This window comes from Papio anubis, chromosome 9, assembly GCF_008728515.1.
Source record: "Papio anubis isolate 15944 chromosome 9, Panubis1.0, whole genome shotgun sequence".
Taxonomy (NCBI): domain Eukaryota; kingdom Metazoa; phylum Chordata; class Mammalia; order Primates; family Cercopithecidae; genus Papio; species Papio anubis.
The window spans coordinates 112,720,469-112,738,128 of NC_044984.1; the positions used below are offsets into that span (position 1 = coordinate 112,720,469).

Here is a 17,660-nt window from a genome sequence, read left to right on the forward strand (position 1 = left end):
CTTGTTAAATTAAAAGTATATTGTATTTTGTCAAATGCCGCTGGCTGCTAAAGGCAGTGCAGCGTCGGAGTTAAGGGTGCAGGCTCTGGAGTTTTGTGAGGGTTTGGAATCCCAGTTTCCCTGCTTCTAATGTGACCTTGGGCACACCCGTTCCTCTTGTTTAATCTGTTTTCTGATCTGGAAAATGAAGAAAGTGAGAATAGATGTGATTATGCACAAGGAGCGTCTAGCACAGCAGTGTGCACACTGCGAGGTCCTGGGGACAGTTAGCTGTGGCAGTGAGCTCTTTGCTTTCATATTGTGGAGTCCTCTTGTCAGTGCAACAGCTTTTGCTTTTTCTTTGCTTTTTTTTTTTTTCTTTCCCGAGGCTGAGTTTCGCTTTGGTCACCTAGGCTGGAGTACAGAGGCGCGATCTCGGCTCACTGCAACCTCCACCTTCTGGGTTCAAGCGATTCTCCTGCATCAGCCTCCCAAGTAGCTGGGATTACAGACACCCGCCACCAGGCCCGGCTGATTTCTTGTATTTTTAGTAGAGACAGGGTTTCACCACGTTGGCCAGGCTGGTCTTGAACTCCCGACCTCAGGTGATCCGCCTACCTCCGCCTCCCAAAGTGCTGGGATTACAGGCATGAGCCACTGTGCCTGGCCTGAAACTGCTTTTTCTAGTATGTGCTTTTATTGCTTGTGAGTGATCCACACCCTTGGACTAGCCCAAGGTTGGGCATTATAATCAGGAAACACTTCCCCCACAAGATGTGCCCCTCATAATTAACTGTTTTGTGGGAAGAGCAATGGAATGAATAGTGATTTGGTTAGAATCTATACCTGATCTGTTTAATGTTGTCTCTAGCCACATGTGGCTGTTTAAATTTAATTAATAATTTAGTTCTTCAGTTCCACTAGCTACATTTCAAGTGCTAAAATAGCCACAAAATGGTTAGTGGCTGCCATATTGGACATTGCAAATATAAAACGTTATACCATTGCAGAAGGTTCTACTGGAGAGCATTGATCTAGACCTTACTGAAGGAGAATGAACCTTTTCCAGTAAAGGAAGGCCCGTTGATTCAGACTGTTGCGGCAACTGATCAGAACAGTGTGGAGATGTTGGCACTGTTGCACTCCCCCTCACTCACTGCAGACCCTTGATCCACTGGGTTGGGTGGACTTTAAATAGGCCCCTAGTGGTTTCTGCTGTGTGCCTTGGTTAAGAACCAGAGTTAACTCTGCGGAGGTATGTCTTCCTTTGGTGTTAGTGAAACAGTCAGTGTTGATGCTACAGAATAATTTTAGGAAACAAAATGTAGGGCAGATTGATATTCAAAATAATTTTATTTTTTAAATGTTCGAAATCAGGTACATTACAGGAATATCAGAAGAGAATGAAAAAACTAGATCAGCAGTACAAAGAGAGGATACGGAATGCAGGTAAGGCTCCTTTAAATGGAAATGAATCATCTTTAAATGTTCCACCGTTTGCCGATCATCAGAGTAATGTAGCCCTAAGAGCTGTTCTCCAAAACGTGTCCCAGATGTTCTGTCAGGGAGAGTTTTCGAAAAAGAGACTTCCAAACTGTGGTTATGGAAAGTGGTTTCATCTTTTGCTAAGGAATGGCCCAGTAGTGGAGGGTGTCTGAGGAGGCTCCTTGCAGTTCGGTTGTTCTCTCTGGTACCCCAAGAGTAGTCTTGCACCTGCAACTCTTGCTCATGGCCGCATGGCTGGCCTGGTGTACAATCAGAAGTGCGGCTGAGGAAAAGGATTGTAGGTTGTTTTTGTCCCATTTTAAGTTTGTTTCTTTTGGTATTCTGTGCTAGGATTGGGGAGGGTCCTCTTGTTATTTTCCCCAAGTATTATTTCTATAAGAATTTAGAGAAAAGGCACACTTTTGGTTGGTTGTATACAGTAAATGTATTCATTCAACAAAAATGAATTAAGCACCTGCTACATCTAAGCACTGCGAGCAGTGTAAAGTCATGTAACGCATTGCTTTGACTTGAGGAAACTTGGTGTTTCATTGACAAAAGATACCACATGTGTAAAGTTAAGGAAGACCGAGTTAAAGAACCATGCAGAAAGTAAGATGTGACAACTGTTTAAAGTGTGTAAACGTGAATTCCTGAGATTACAGGAAATCTCGTGTATGTGTTGAGTTTTTAACACTCATCATCGCCCAGCAGTTTGGGTGCCAGCAGCATCCTTGTTCCTGCGATGGTAGAGTAATGATGGGTTTTAGAATGCGGGTGGGGTGCCATTCCTCATGCCACCGTCATCTTTCATTCTGGGCCAGTGACTCTCCAACCCTTCACTATCTCTCCTCAGTGAGAAGCTGCCCAGTGCATACCAACAGATAGAAAAGGGGCTGAAGTGCGTGTGAGCGCTGAGAAAGTAGAGCCCCAGCTATTAGCTCTCTACCTTTCCACCTCCTGCCTCTCCCTGCTGTTACCCCCATTCTACTCTGAGTTCCTGAAGCTCCTCCTTGAGATGTCTTGAAAATCCTCAACCGGTTGCTCTTCCTAGACTTCCCCTTTAGCAGATAAAGAAGGTGGCATTTGTGGAAAGAGGTGGTCTTAGGTTCAGATCCTGCCTCCTCACTTTAGATGTGATCCTTTAAGCAGAATATTTGCTCTTGAAACCTCAATTTCCCCATCTATAGAGGGGAATATTAATACCTCATGGAACTGGCATAAGATGGAAATCAGGAAAGAAAATGGATGTGAGTCATATTTCTGAAGTTAGAACAGCAGAGTGAGTATTGCGTTGTTTTTCTTCATTCTGCGCAGACTCTCAATCATGTCCTCGCGTGTTCTTTCTTTCTTTCTTTTTTTTGAGACAGAGTCTCACTCTGTCGCCCAGGCTGGAGTGTGGTGGTGCTCTCTCAGCTCACTGCAACCTCCACCTCCCGGGTTCAAGGGATTCTTGTGCCTCAGCCTCCCAAGTTGCTGGAATTACAGGCGCCTGCCACCACACCTGGCTAATTTTGTAATTTTAGTAGAGATAGGATTTCACTGTGTTGGCCAGGCTGGTCTCGAACTCCTGACCTCAGGTGATCCGCCCAGCTCCCCTTGGCCTCCCAAAGTGTTGGGATTACAGGCATGAGCCAATGTGCCCGGCCCTCATGTGTTCTTTCACATTTCCCTCTCCTAGGTAAAAATGCAGAAGAGCTCCTAAATCAGTCACGACTTGAGCTTTAAAAAGCACATTCTTTGCAGAGATGATCCACCTGCTTTAGTGATGTCTGGCTGCTTTAACTAAAACCACTGCCACCTCTAAGTGCTAATTGTCATTTTAGCTTGTTGGTGCGAGGCATGATTTCTTGGAATGGCACAGAACTCCAGCTGTCTGGCCCACTTGTGCATGGTACGGGTCTGAAGTTGTTACAGGAATGATCACGTTGGGTTGGGTGTGCCTGGGTTCCTATGCCCAGCAATTCCCAGTGCCAAAGTGGGTAGGATTTCAGGGGCTAAACAAATGATGAGTGGCTTGTCCCTTTCCTCAATTAATTTTCTCTGTCAACAACTATTAATCAACATCTGGGCTTTTAATCTGGGGTTCCTGGAACTGTCAGCATTCTGTGGAGTTTGTATATGTCCTTTTTTCTGGGGAAGGGATTCATAGCATTTGCCAGGTTTACAAAGGGGCCCATGGTAGACTGAGAATAGCACCCCCTGGAGAATCTTTGTGGACTGTATGCACAGCCCCGTGTCACCCAGGAAAGAGTAGAAGCCATGAAGCAGTTTTACTTCAAGTTGGTGCGGGTTTGTACACAGGTTTGTACTCTATTGTAAATCTGGTGGTGAGGGGAGCTGCTAGGTAACAGTTACTAATCATCCGGCACATGGTAGGTGTAACTAAGTTGTTGAGTGCTGTTAGATGGGTGCTTTAAGGCATCTGAAGGGCATGATGTGTGAAGAGTCAGCAGGAAAGGCCTCAGGAGGGGGCTGCATTCGGTCAGGAACTTGGGAATGTGAATAGGAGATCAGAGGGCATTGCGGGGGCAGACACCAGTGTGAGCAGAACTTGGCGACCTGACAGTGAAACCCCAGGTGTGCCTGGAGCCTCTGTCCTGTGGATTGTCTGTGAAGGTCCTTCCTTACCACACATAGTCCTTCATATAGTGCTTTAAAAAGGGGGTCTTGGCCAGATGTAGTGGCTCACGCTTGTAATCCCAGCACTCTGGGAGCTGAGGCCGGTGGATCACCTGAGGTCAGGAGTTCAAGACCAGCCTGGCCAACATGGTGAAACCCCGTCTCTACTAAAAATACAAAAATAAGCCAGGCGTGGTGGTTCGCACCTTTAATCCCAGCTACTTGGGAGGCTGAAGCAGTAGAATTGCTTGAACCCAGGACGTGAAGGTTGCTGTGAGTCAAGATCATGGCACTGCACTTCAGCCTGGGTGACAGAGTGAGACTCTTTCTCAAAAAAACCAACCCCACCAAAAAACCAGGGGTCGCCAGCCCCCAGGCTGCAGAACACTGGGCTGCCTCCCTTCACCCAACGCCTGACCCCCTGCCCTGTCCCAGTCCGTGGGAGAACTGTCTTCCACCATACTGGTCCCTGGTGACAAAAAGGTTGGGGACCACTGCTTTAAAACGCCACATCCACTCTGTTTCTGGAGTAATTACATTATTTCTTCTTGACCCATCCTGCTACTGTGGGGACTGTTGGCGGCTGGACTGAGTGAAAGAAGGGATACGTTTATTTTGCCAGGGGAGTTTCGTTCCTGCGGCACGTTTTTTACCCTCAGGTGGAACTGCCACAGTTGGTATGTTCAGGGCCACATTTTTTTTTTTTTTTTTTTTTTTGACCAGGTTTCGCTCTGTCACCCAGGCTGTAGTACAGTGGCACAATCTCGGCTCACTGCAACCTCTGCCTCTCAGGTTCAAGTGAGTCTCCTGCCTGCCTCAGCCTCTCGAGTAGCTGGGATTACAGGTGCCTGCCACCATGCCTGGCTAATTTTTGTATTTTTAGTAGAGACGGGTTTCGCCATGTTGGCTGGCTGGCAGGGCCACATTTTAACTAGACTTGAGTACTTCTTGCGTCCTTTCCCTTCGTGTATATCAACATTTCACTGATGAAAACATTTGCTCTGTGTAACATGCTTTCAGAAAGCAATTACTGCTTCTAAATGAATGCTAACATCACTGTCTAGAAAGGTGGCACAGCCTAGCAAATCTAATTACACTTTTTATCTCTTGCAGAACTCTTCCTCCAGCTGGAAGTAAGTACCACAGATCTTCTGGGTTTGCAGGCCCTTTCTGAGACTGGAATCTTGCAGTCCTGATCTGGTGGCTTTTCCTTCTATCACCAAGTAGATGGTTTGGAAGCTTTCACCACTGTTCTGTTTGACTAAAGGACATTTGGTCTCAGCTCAGACATCCTGTCCGGTCATTTGTTGTTGAGCAGCCTCTGCTTATCACAAGGGAATAAGGAATACTCACCCCTCACTGCTTATTGACTTTTATCCCGCATTAGAGCTGTTTGGAAGTCTCTAAGTTATAACGGCCTAATAGTTTGATATTGGTCCTTGAAGCAGTTCAGTCTCTGAATCGGCTCAGCGGTTCTGTTTTACAGCTGCAACTCTCTGGGCCAGTAAAAAAAGACAGATTTCTAATTTTTCCTTTCATTCTATGGACACCTGAGTGCTGGTTCTGTGTCAGACTCTGCTGTGATCCAGAGATGAGGGCCTGTATCTTTAGTGATGTACTGCTCCCAGGGTGGCTAGCATGTGTGTGGGGGTCACTTTTGGAGAAAGTCGTGGTTTTTCAGAGCCACATTATTGGAACCCACTTTCCTTAAATCAGTTTGATGCCCATAGTCACTCAGCTGGAAGGATCACGTGATCAGCCTGAAGTTATACTCAAGTGAGGTACACACATCCCTAGCCCACCACAGGCCCCGATGTCACTCACCACAATGGCGAGATTTGAAAAGCAGAGGCATATACAACTTTTGTCTTAGTATAATATCAATATTTGTGTACTTTGGGGTTCAGACACTTACTAAATGATGTTCCATTCTTTTATTTTGCTGTATCAAAAATAATAGTAACTTATGCTATCTGACCTCAATATCTTGTGATTATTTTTTGAATATACACAATGTAGAATCTCCTATTTCCCTTTGAAGCTGTGACTTCATGAGCGATTATTTACTCCCTTTGAGAAATGTGTTTTAGTATAAAATATAGGATGTGGACGAGAGAAAAATATCTGCGTAGCAAGTGAGGTATACTCAAAAATAAGCAAAAGTCATGTGGGTCTGATTTTACACATTCATTGGAAAGCTTGCTCTCAGACACGCCGTTACTGCAAGCGTGTGTGTGAGAGGGAAACTCTGTGTGTCATGTTTCCAGCAAAGGTGTTTTCTTTGCTGTTGAGGACAGGGCTAGACTTTGAGTTGGAGCCATGGCTTCCAGGGCCGTGTACTCCCAGCCTGTGTTTCTCTTTTGCTCAGACTGAACAAGTGGAACGAAATTACATTAAAGAAAAGAAGGCAGCAGTGAAAGAATTTGAAGACAAGAAGGTTGAGCTGAAAGAGAACCTGATTGCTGAGCTAGAAGAAAAGAAGAAAATGATTGAAAACGAAAAGCTGACAATGGAACTGACTGGAGGTAGGAAGGCCCTATGGGGTGGGATCCTGGGGGTCCTGAGCGGGGCTGTGAAGAGCTGTTCCAGTTACTTTTGTCTTACATCTCAAGAGCAGAGCAAGGTGGAGAGTGGGTTTTGACCTTATAAATGAGAGTTCCTCCTCCACCTTCTATTGGCTGTGTGACCTTGGTCAAGCTGCTTAACTTCTCTGAGTCTGTTTTCTCCTCTATGAAATGGGGCTGATCATACCCTCTCACAGGATTGTGGTTAGACATATGAGTGCCTAGTACAGTGTCCTGTGCATAACAGGTGTTCAATAGTTGCTAGACTTTTAATAGTAATGGCAAGCTCTGGCTTAGGCTCTACTTAATTCCTGGATCCACTGCCATTTGTATCTTGGTTATGTCCCCACATTGCTTACCCAAGTCCCCCGTGGTGATGGGAATCCCTCTGCTTTGTTTTTTTCCGGTCTGCCTTAATTACAGAAGAGGTATTGTCTTCCTTTGACCTAGATGTAAGAACAAAAGCTTTTGGCTCTATCTTCTGTGCTATTAGATCTCTCCTGCCAGGTGTTACTGTGAACATTTCAGAAAGACTTGATATGATTCCAACAGGATAGCTAAACTGAACTATTTTCCCATGGAGGTAGGAAAGTTACATGACACTCAGAGCCAATCCCTTTCTAACCTTCTAGGATTTAGTAATCCACATATGGGAACTCAGCAGGTTGTAGGCAGGTTTCAGGGAGAAACAATATGGGCCGACTCTTCTGTTGCCATATGTAGACTGATGATTCCTAGAAGGATATAGGGAATTGGCTTGAACTCGCTATTTTGGAACTTGGCAAATACTGCAAGGCAAGTCAGTGGTGAGTTTGTCACTTGGATATGGAGGTGGCATGCCTTTCTGTACATCCCCAAATTTAACTCTTACAATTCAGAAAGTGCTGGGGCTCTGGCGTGTCTGATTTTAGCAGGGTTCCATAGGAAATGCATGCAATGTTTTTGTGGATGTTCTCAGGGCTGACTTTGAAATTAAAAGTAGCCAGTTAAGATCTTTGTTCCCCTCCGTATATTCCTGGTGTTGTGAACCAGCTTGGCCTTCTGACTGACACAGACCTCTGGCTCCAATCCTCATGGTACACTTAAGAGAATGTGGTTGTGCCTGAGGTGGGGTCTGACTTTTGAAAAATCTCTCCTCTGTTAGCTTCCTTGTAGAAAGACTTGGCAAAAGAAGTGAGCTCTTTGAAGGCCTCTGAAAGCAGCTGAGAAATTTTTTTTTTTTTTTTTGTGAGAATGGATGCCAAAACACAGCTTCAGCTAGTATAGTCTTATTCTTGTGGAAGTGCTTATTTAATTAGACCAGTAGCAACGTGGTACCTTGTCTGGTACCAGTCTGCCTGCCGGCTTTTGGACCTGCACACCATTTCCTTTGATAGTGGCTGTGACTGGCATCGATGCCTCATCGCTGTCTGCTAGAGCCACCAGATGTTTGGGAGCCTTCATTAGGCTAGTGGGAAATATTATCCGTTTATAGCTGCTCCCTTTCCATCTGTGGGAAAGGGTATCATCACCTTACCTGTGATTTGGCATCCTAATTATTGACAAGCAATTGATATTGTTTGGCCAGGCAGTTTTACAGCCAGAATCTTAACTGGGACAGGAGGCATCCTCAGTGACTTGAGGCTGAGCCTGCCAGGGTAGAAAAGACAAATAAATGCAGGGAAATCATTTGTAACGCAATAAAATTGATTACAGAATTGTTTAAAGCTAGCCATGGGCATTAAAGGTACGGATGTCCTTCCTCAAGCCATTTGGTACCCTTGGTGTGGAAAGCACTGCCAAGGTAATGATGGAGTGTTGGAAGACAAGGCGCTGGAGCTAGAAGGGTAATTAGCATTTCCACAGATGGTGCTGCTATGGTGTTGGATTAAAGGCTTGATTTCATTCCTCTAATTGAGTGACTTAGTTCACCTTTGTGGATTGATGCCCAATATCATTGTTGCCCAGCTCTGCCCTGAAAAGATACTTTTTAAAGTCTCCGTTTTTGGTTCAACATGAACATCTCTTGAAAAGCGAAGTAGGATAAGAGGCTGATGAGAAGCTTGGTCCAAATAACCCACCGGAAACGGGTGTATTTGGCGACCTGCTCATTCCCACCATGACTTAAAGCGTTTACAGACCTCCATAGGAATTGGCAAGAGGTACTGTTTACCGCCCAAATCTCTTGTGGAAAACTTAGGGAAACTGGGTTGTTCAGGCAGAAATGAGTGATTGTGCGTAGAGAAGCTAGGATGAATTATGGTCAGTGCAGCCCAGCTTCAATGTGTTAGGTCAGTGGGGTCTTGATAAAATGCGGATTCTGTTTCAGCGGCTTTGGAGTGGAGGCTGAGATCCTGCATTTCTTTCTTTTTTTTTAATTTAATTTGTTTTGTTTTTGGGACGAAGTCTCACTCTGTCGCCCAGGCTGGAGTGCAGTGGTGCAGTCTCGGCTCACTGCAGCCTCCGCCTCCCGTATTCAAGCGATTCTCCTGCTTCAGCCTCCCAGGTAGCTGGGATTACAGGCATACACCACCATGCCTAGCTCATTTTTGTATTTTTAGCAGAGACAGGGTTTCACCATGTTGGCCAGCTGGTCTCGAACTCCTGACCTCAGGTGATCCGCCCACCTCAGCCCCCCAAAGTGCTGGGATTATAGGTATGAGCCACCGCCCCCAGCCGAGATCCTATATTTCTGACCACCTTCCCGGGGGGGCACTGATCCTGCTGGCCAGAGCACACTTCAGTAGTGAGGTTATAGATACACTTGCCTGAGGGTGAGATTTCTCTGAAGCAGAGGCCAAGACTACAAGTAATCCAAATATTCGATGAGAACTTTATGAGCTTTAAAATGTGGGGAGCTTTACCATTTTTAATGTGTTTTTCTTTCTCTTACTCTTCTCTCCTTTCTTCCTGTAGCTCACTATCTGCTATTTCCTTTTCTTTTGTAAGTTCTTGCTCACCAGGGGCGTCTTCCAATCCTTAGGCTTCCCCAGTGAAAGCCACCTGTGACCCTAGTAAAGACTGTGAGTTTCCTTTAGAAGATGGTGGGTTCATGGCTGGTACCACGAGTCATAACAATGTCAGAATAGAAGTCTGTTTCCCAAGCACTTACACTGAGCTAAGCATTACATAAATATATTAGAGCTAACTTTGCAGGTTGATAGACCAGGGCTGAATCCTGGCACTGTCACAGATTCAATTCTGAGGTAGGAGTTTCTCATTTGGCCAGGGGATGATAGAACCTTCTGGAGAGGGTAGCTGTGACGTGAGATGAGATAATGCCGGTTAAGTTGCTTCAGAAAGTAGCTGGTTCACAGGGTGAACACTCAGGGATTGGGAAGTTGTAACCTCACTGAGTTCCTGCAGCTCCCTTTGACCTTGGGGGTATTGCTTCTGATTTTATAGATGGCAGAGGTGGCTCGGAGAAGTGGAGCCATTTGCTCACAGTCCTTCAGTGAGACAGATAGTGGTTAAGCCAGTGTGTGTCTGGCTCCAAGCATATTCTCTTCACCACCACTACTATTGACTCTCTGCAGATACCATAGATACATGTGGTGGCACTAAGACTCACAAAATTAGGCTAATGAGTAAAGTCTGTGTCTTCCTGGAGGCTATTTTCTGGTAGAAAGCTGACATAGCTTCCTTGACTTCCCCCAAGGTTATGTGGTGTTGAGATGGAGGGCCCCTAAATAAAGTTAACAATTTGACAGGCTCGTTTTTGACTCATTGGTATATTTAAAGACAGGGTCTCACTCCAGTTGCCAAGGGTGGAGTGCAGTGGTGCCATCACGGCTCACTGCAGTTCGACTTCCTGGGCTCAGGTGATTCTCCTGCCTCAGCCTCCTGAATAGCTGGGATTACAGGCATGTGCCACCTTACCTGGCTCATTTTTGTGTATTATTTTTGAAACGGAGTCTCGCTCTGTCATCCAGGCTGGAGTGCAGTGGCGCGATCTCGGCTCACTGCAAGCTCTCCCTCCTGGGTTCGCACCATTCTCCTGCCTCAGCCTCCCGAGTAGCTGGGACTACAGGCACCCGCCACCATGCCCGGCTAATTTTTTTGTATTTTTTTGTTTAGTAGAGACGGGGTTTCACCATGTTAACCAGGATGGTCTCGATCTCCTGACCTTGTGATCTGCCAGCCTCAGCCTTCCAAAGTATTGGGATTACAGGCATGAGCCACCACTCCCGGCCTTTCATTTTTGTATTTTTTGTAGAGACGGGGTTTTCCCATGTTGCCTAGGCTGGTCTTGAATTCCTGGGCTCAAGCAGTCTGCCCGACTTGGTCTCCCAAAGTGCTGGGTTTACAGGCGTGAGCTACCACATCTGGCTTTTTTACTCATTTTAAAACCCTGCCGGGCGTGGTGGCTCACACCTGTAATCCTAGCACTTTGGGAGGCCGAGGCGGGCGGATCACAAGGTCAGGAGATCGAGACCACGGTGAAACCCCATCTCTATTAAAAAATACAAAAAATTAGCCGGGCGTGGTGGCGGGCGCCTGTAGTCCCAGCTACTCAGGAGGCTGAGGCAGGAGAATGGCGTGAACCCGGGAGGCGGAGCTTGCAGTGAGCCGAGATTGCGCCACTGCACTCCAGCCTGGGCAACAAGCCAGACTCCATCTCAAAAAAAAAAAAAAACCCTAAGATATATGTGGTTGTACTACTATAAGAACAGTAAATTTCACACGTATGCAGTAGATGCTAAGGAGTAGCGACTTGGGTGTCAAGACAAGGGGAAGAGGCCCCACACAAATATCTGGAGAGGGAGAATAGAAGAGGTGACCTGGATTTTGGGCAGAGTGGGCCTGTCCTCAAGATGTTCTTTCCTGGTGCTGGCACTGTGGAATCAGGTCTTTTAATGCGCTTGAGGGTGCAGAGAGGAAGGCTCGACTGGCTCGCTGTTTATTGCCTTCCCTTCATAATGGGCAACTTTGGCTTTAAGGAGATTGGTCCTTTATTCCTACTCTGATTTGGCCTCCAAAGACCTAACAATGATTCTTGTGGATTTTTTTTTTTTGTTTTTTGAGACGGAGTCTAGCTTTGTCGCCCAGGCTGAAGTGCAGTGGCGTGGTCTCGGCTCACTGCAACCTCCACCTCCTGGGTTCAAGTGATTCTTCTGCCTTAGCCTCCCGAGTAGCTGGGACTATAGGTGTGTGCCACCACGCCCGACTAATTTTTGTACTTTTAGTAGAGATGGGGTTTCACCATGTTGGCCAGGCTGGTCTTGAACTCCTGACCTCAGGTGATCTGCCCGCCATGGCCTCCCAAAGTGCTGGAATTACAGACGTGAACCACCGTGCCCAGCCCTAACATTCATTCATATTCCCCTCCCCCACAAACCTTAGGCATTCTTCTGTTACCACCGCAGCATTAATTTGCATCAACGTTGATGGCGCCCTCCATCCTGCTAGAGAAGGGCATGATGTGTGCTAGGATTGCTCTGGGCTGCTAAGTCTAGCCTGTGGGTCCCTGCCCTGGTTTGGAAGTAGTTGCCAATCTGCTACAATGTTTAATCTGCAGTGGATTTTCTTTCTGCCACTTATGTCCCATTTCTTTTTAAAGAAAATTTCCTTTTTAAATTTAAAGTACATTTAATTTTTCGAGATAGGGTCTTGTTCTATCACCCAGGTTGGAGTGCAGTGGCACAATCTTGGCTCACTGCAACCTCTGCCTCCTGTGCTCAAGTGATCCACCGCAGCCTCCCAAGTAGCTGGGACTACAGGCACCTGCCACCTAGCCCAGCTAGTTTTTTGTATTTTTCTGTAGAGATGGGGTTTTGCTCTGTTGCCCAGGCTGGTCTTGAACTCCTGGGCTCAAGCGATCCACCCTCCTTGGCTCCCCAAAGTGTTGGGATTACAGGCGTCAGCCATTGCACCCAGCCTTATATTCTTTTTTTTTTTTTTTTTCTTTTTGAGACAGAGTCTCGCTTTGTCGCCGAGGCTGGAGTGCAGTGGCACAATCTCGGCTCACTGCGAGCTCTGCCTCTCGGGTTCACGCCATTCTCCTGCCTCAGCCTCCCAAGTAGCTGAGACTACAGGCGCCCGCCACCATGCCTGACTAATTTTTGTATTTTTAGTAGAGACAGGGTTTTACATTGTTAGCCAGGGTGGTCTCCATCTCCTGACCTCATGATCCACCCACCTTGGCCTCCCAAAGTGCTGGGATTACAGATGTGAGCCACCACGCCTGGCTATATCCCATTTTTTAAGGATGCCCCTTTGAATTGCTGCAATTAATATTTTTTCCAATAGATAAATATGAGCTTGTTTTAATAGTTAAAGTATGTTGAATTGAAGCTTTTACTGCTATTGTACACTGTAGGCAGGTATGCTGTTGGAAATGAATGAATAGGCCTAGAGAAGTGCAGAACAAAAGGCCAGCCAGTAAACTGGTAGTTGTATGTAAATTGCAGGTAATTTATCAGGAATATCTCTCCAGAGGGACTGTGCTGTAATGACTCTACCACCTAGCATTGCTTCAACCTGAGCTCCCATTTTTTAGATGTCAGAACCAGTGCTACCTGTGGTGAGGGGTGGGGCGGAGGGGAGGGCCTGTATCTCTCAGGTTTCCTAGTGAGTAGAACAGGAGGATTTGCACTATTAAAGGTCATATTGCATGGTGGTTTGGAGAGGAGTTGTATGCCTAGTCTTGTTGCTTATTTGGTGTTTTCTCTCACATACACTCTCGCAAGTCTGCTTTAAATGCTTGATGTTTAATTACATAAATAGCATCTCCACTGAAGCAAACCTATGAGGAGACCTCTGGATCAAAGAGGGGTTCTAATTTCAGCCAGTTTGAGTTTTTTTGTGGTTGGTGCATGATGTCGGAGAGGAAGACTGACTGCATCTCTGCTCAGGTGTCTTCTCTGGGGTTGTCACACTCCAGGGTCTGAACTTCAGTTCTGGAAGTTTGATTTTTGTCAGTGTAGCCAGATTGAGCGTCTTGGGACTCTTAGGGGCCAAACTCTTGGGAGATTGATGGTAAAAGTCAGGATACCAGCTCGTTGCTTACAGTGAGAAATAGAACTTCCAGGCACACTCAGACCCAGGTTGTCAGGCTCCATCCTATGAAAAATCCACTTTAGAAGCCAACTAGGCAAACCTGGCATTAGAGCAAGGTGACTTAAGTGGATAATCTTACTATGTCTGTTGGGGCTGTGATACATGTCGATCATGTCCTCAAATCATGTCTTCCACCTGGCCCATTGGCCAGGACTGCTCCCTTCTGTCTCCTCTTTCCCAGATGGAAATGGAGACGGAGACATGCTGGTAAGTTTTAGGGGCTTCTCCGGAGTCTCTTCCTTCTGCGAAGTAGTCTTTTTGGATAAAATTAATCAGATTGTTGCTGTGACTAGGCTAATAAAATAGATTTTTTTTTTTTTAACCATTTCATAAGAATTTGATTATATTTTTTGGTTTGTAAGTGATACAGTTATGATTTTCAGAGTTCAGTGGCCGTGATTGGCCTTTACTTGGCTTACATCCATCATGCATTGTCCACCCTCCCCACTCCCCAGTCTTGGCAGCCTGCAGAGCAGAGCACACTCAGCCATTCTCTGGCAGGCAGAACATTCCATAATGTTCTCGGGCTATGTGCTTTTTCTTTGGTGCTCTCTTGGGTTGGGTGAGCTCCCTTTACACTTTATTTTCCAAATTAGGTGTCAGTGTTGTACAGCCTCACAGTTGACATCAGCTGCTTTCGACTATGTAACTTCTTTTCAGCTCTTTGTGCCTTGAATTTTAAAAAGGATCTTTGTATAGTTTTTTCCTGCCCGAAAATATAATAATAAAAACTAGCATTGATAGAACTCTCGTTATGCGAAGCACCGTGCTAAGACTTCACGTGTATCATCACATGTAACCCTCACAGCGCACTGTGGGGGAGGCATTATTGATACTTCTGTTCTCTAGGCGAGGACACTTGAGACATATAGCACTTACAAACCTGTGTTAGGCCACACAGCCGTTGCAGGGATTCAGACGCACATTTATGTGACACTCCAGGTCTTAACCATGGTGCTGTGTCACTGGCCAGTAACTTAACTGGAGAAGGCTGGCACCTCAGCATAGGGTAGGAGATTTTTTTAGGGAGAAGCCTTCCCCACTTGTTTCTGGTGTGCGTGTGTGTGTGTGTGTGTGTGTGTGTGTGTTTTTACTTCCAAGTACACTTTTATAAATATTCATTAATTAGGTCTTTGGTTCTTATTTTACCTCTATTCCATTCATAGAAAAAAAAATTAATACTGCCCAGCCCATTTCTCTGAAGAGCAACATGCAGAAGCCTTCTCTTTTTTAAATTTTGTGTGGCACATGTATGACATGCTGTAAGATCCTGCACACTGCTTGGTAGAATTTGCTGAAGCCGCCCTGCCTGCTCTGCTGATTGTGTGCGTAATCACAAATTAACCTCGTCCCATGATCAGGCTTGACCTCTTCTACCCATTCTGCACAAAACATTATGCACCCCTACTGGGCCAGACTCTTGCTAGGTGTTGGGGTGAAATTCAGACATCCAAAGGGGGTAGGTAATGACCTGTACACAGTGGCTGTTGGTCTACTTGAGGTTTGTATAGATGCTCTGGTTACTTGGAGGATGGAATGAGTCTCTGCCTTTGAAAGCTGTCACAGAAGGGAGAGTATTGAACTGACTCTCAAGGGGTATTATGTAGGAGTTTTTGGGCAGAAAAGAGGAGGGTAGGCAGAGGACAGCCATGCAAAGACTTGAAGGCGTAAAGTCTGGTGCCCTTGGGTAACAGGATAGCTAAAGGCTTGCACACAGTGTAAGCATGAGTGAAGAAGAAGGGAGGAAGACCAGAAATGAGGCCTGGCTTTTATCCTGTGGAGAGTGATGAGCCACTGAAATATTTAGTAAGAAGATGGCCGGGTGTGGTGACTCACGCCTGTAATCCCAGCACTTTGGGAGGCTGAGGAGGGCGGATCACTTGAGGTCAGGAGTTTGAGACCAGCCTGATCAACATGGTGAAACCCCATCTCTACTAAAAATACAAAAAAATTAGTTGGGTGTGGTGGCGCATGCCTGTAGTCCCAGCTACTTGGGAGGCTGAGGCATGAGACTCGTTTGAACCTGGGAGGTGAAGGTTGCAGTGAATGAACATCGTGCCACTGCACTCCAGCCTGGGTGACAGAGTGAGGCCCTGTCTCCAAAAAATCAAAAAAGAAATGTTTAGTAACAAGAGTGTTATGCAAAACGATCTGATTTGTGTCCCAGGAAGATCACTTTGAGGGAGGGGAGGATGGACAGGACATGGGAAAGAACACTGAAGGCCATGGAGGTAACCAGTGGAAGGATGAAGGCATGAAGTGGAGGCGGAACCAACATAGCTGGTGAACCTCATGCCTGGGTGAAGGAAGACAAGTCACAGATGACAGATTTGTTCTCGCATGGAAGAAGGATTAGATTGGATGCCCCTGAGACACAGGAAAAGAAGCAACCTTGGGAGGGGAAACGAGGAGAACTGAGTTTGTGTGGGGCCTGGAGAATATGTGGTATCAGGTATCTATTGCCATTCAGAGGGATGTGTGGAGCTGGAATTGGTGATTGCAGATTGGTTGGGATACAGTCCGAAAGGAACTGACTGGACCCCAAAGATCACCAGTATTCAGGGAGCAGACAAGTGAAACAGGACCCCGAGGAGGCAGGTTCACCTTGTGCACCATGGCTTGGGAGGAGCGATTCGAAGGCGTGGGGAGTCGGCAGCAGCGTGAGACCGCAGAGAGGAGTGCAGAAGGGAAAGAGGCTTTTATTGTGAGCCCTCATTGTGTCTTCTTGATAGTCAAGTAGCTACAAAAGGTTATAAAAGAAAAAAAGTCTGAGTCTATAAATGAAAACTTCATATAAAAACGTTGGCACTGAGGCCAGTGGCCTCTAAAAGAGCTTTTTATACCCGTGGACTTCGGCACACCCACCCTCCGTGGGAACTGCAGAAATTAGCTGAGATGACCTTCAGGTTCCTTCCTATCCTGAGAGCCTGCGCCTCTGGGCTTCTTAATTTGAGGGAGAGGAGGAATATCCCCTAGGATATGAGGGTGCTGGAGAGATGCCCACAGTGGCTGTAATGCTTGACAGCAGGGCTGCATTTCTGAGAGGGGTGTGCACTTAGGGCAGCTGGTCTGAATCTTCCAAGCATAAACACTTTCTAAAATCTAATGGGGTGTCTGGCTACAACCATGTGTAGAGCAAACATCCCCAGTAAAACAGTTCTGACTGGGTGGCTGGGGGGCAGATATTCTTATACTATAGAAATTCTTAATGACTTCAGGTGGGAGTTGGATAGATTTAACCATTCCATTCTTGCCACAGATTCTATGGAGGTGAAACCTATCATGACCAGAAAGTTGCGGAGGCGACCAAATGATCCCGTCCCCATCCCAGACAAGAGGAGGAAACCTGCTCCAGATATCCATTTACATCAAACTGTAACCGCCTTTCTTTCTTAAGACTGTGGAATCCTGTTTATCCGTTTGCTAGGGTATACATGGCCGTTGTCCTACAGAAATAGTAATATTTAATTGGAAAGCATGTGTAAAATATTTGTCCAGGGGTTGGGGGTTGCTCATTTTATGGGAGTCCTCATTTGCTACTGCTTTTGGTGGGAGAGATGTATAGAGAGTTGTGATTTGGAAAGGTGCTTTGCGTGCAAAGTTCATCCTGGTTTTAATGCTAACATCCAGATTCAGGGGCATCTGAAAACCTGATGTGCCTTAATTTTTTCACCTGTAATTTTCCACTTTCCAACCGTAAAATGAAGGCAGTAATATCTACCTTTATGTATCTTCTCTGTTATCTATGTCCATAATATAGTGGATTGCAAACTGTTTTTAAATTAAAGCAAATGAGGTTTCAGTCAGACATGAAGCAGCCTTTTGATCATAAAAATGGTAACGGAAACAGGAAAGATGGAGAAGTGTTGTTTCTGTTCCTTTCGAGGAGATGGTAAATAGCTCTCTGCCCAAAATGGCTTAGTCATTTGTGTGCCGTCAGGAAAGGGCATAACTTCAGGTTGCTTCCCCTTC

General features: G+C 46.0%; 1 protein-coding gene across 2 annotated transcripts in view; it reads left to right on the plus strand.

The window, feature by feature from the left end:
• SUDS3 (SDS3 homolog, SIN3A corepressor complex component) overlaps positions 1-17,660 on the plus strand; it is a 43,684-nt gene that overhangs the window by 9,531 nt on the left and 16,493 nt on the right. For both annotated transcript variants that reach the window (XM_003907228.4, XM_021923014.2), the window contains exons 4-7: positions 1,357-1,428; positions 5,200-5,219; positions 6,455-6,611; positions 16,948-17,043. In XM_003907228.4, coding sequence (XP_003907277.2) covers positions 1,357-1,428; positions 5,200-5,219; positions 6,455-6,611; positions 16,948-17,043 — 345 coding nt within the window. The remainder of the gene's footprint in view (positions 1-1,356; positions 1,429-5,199; positions 5,220-6,454; positions 6,612-16,947; positions 17,044-17,660) is intronic.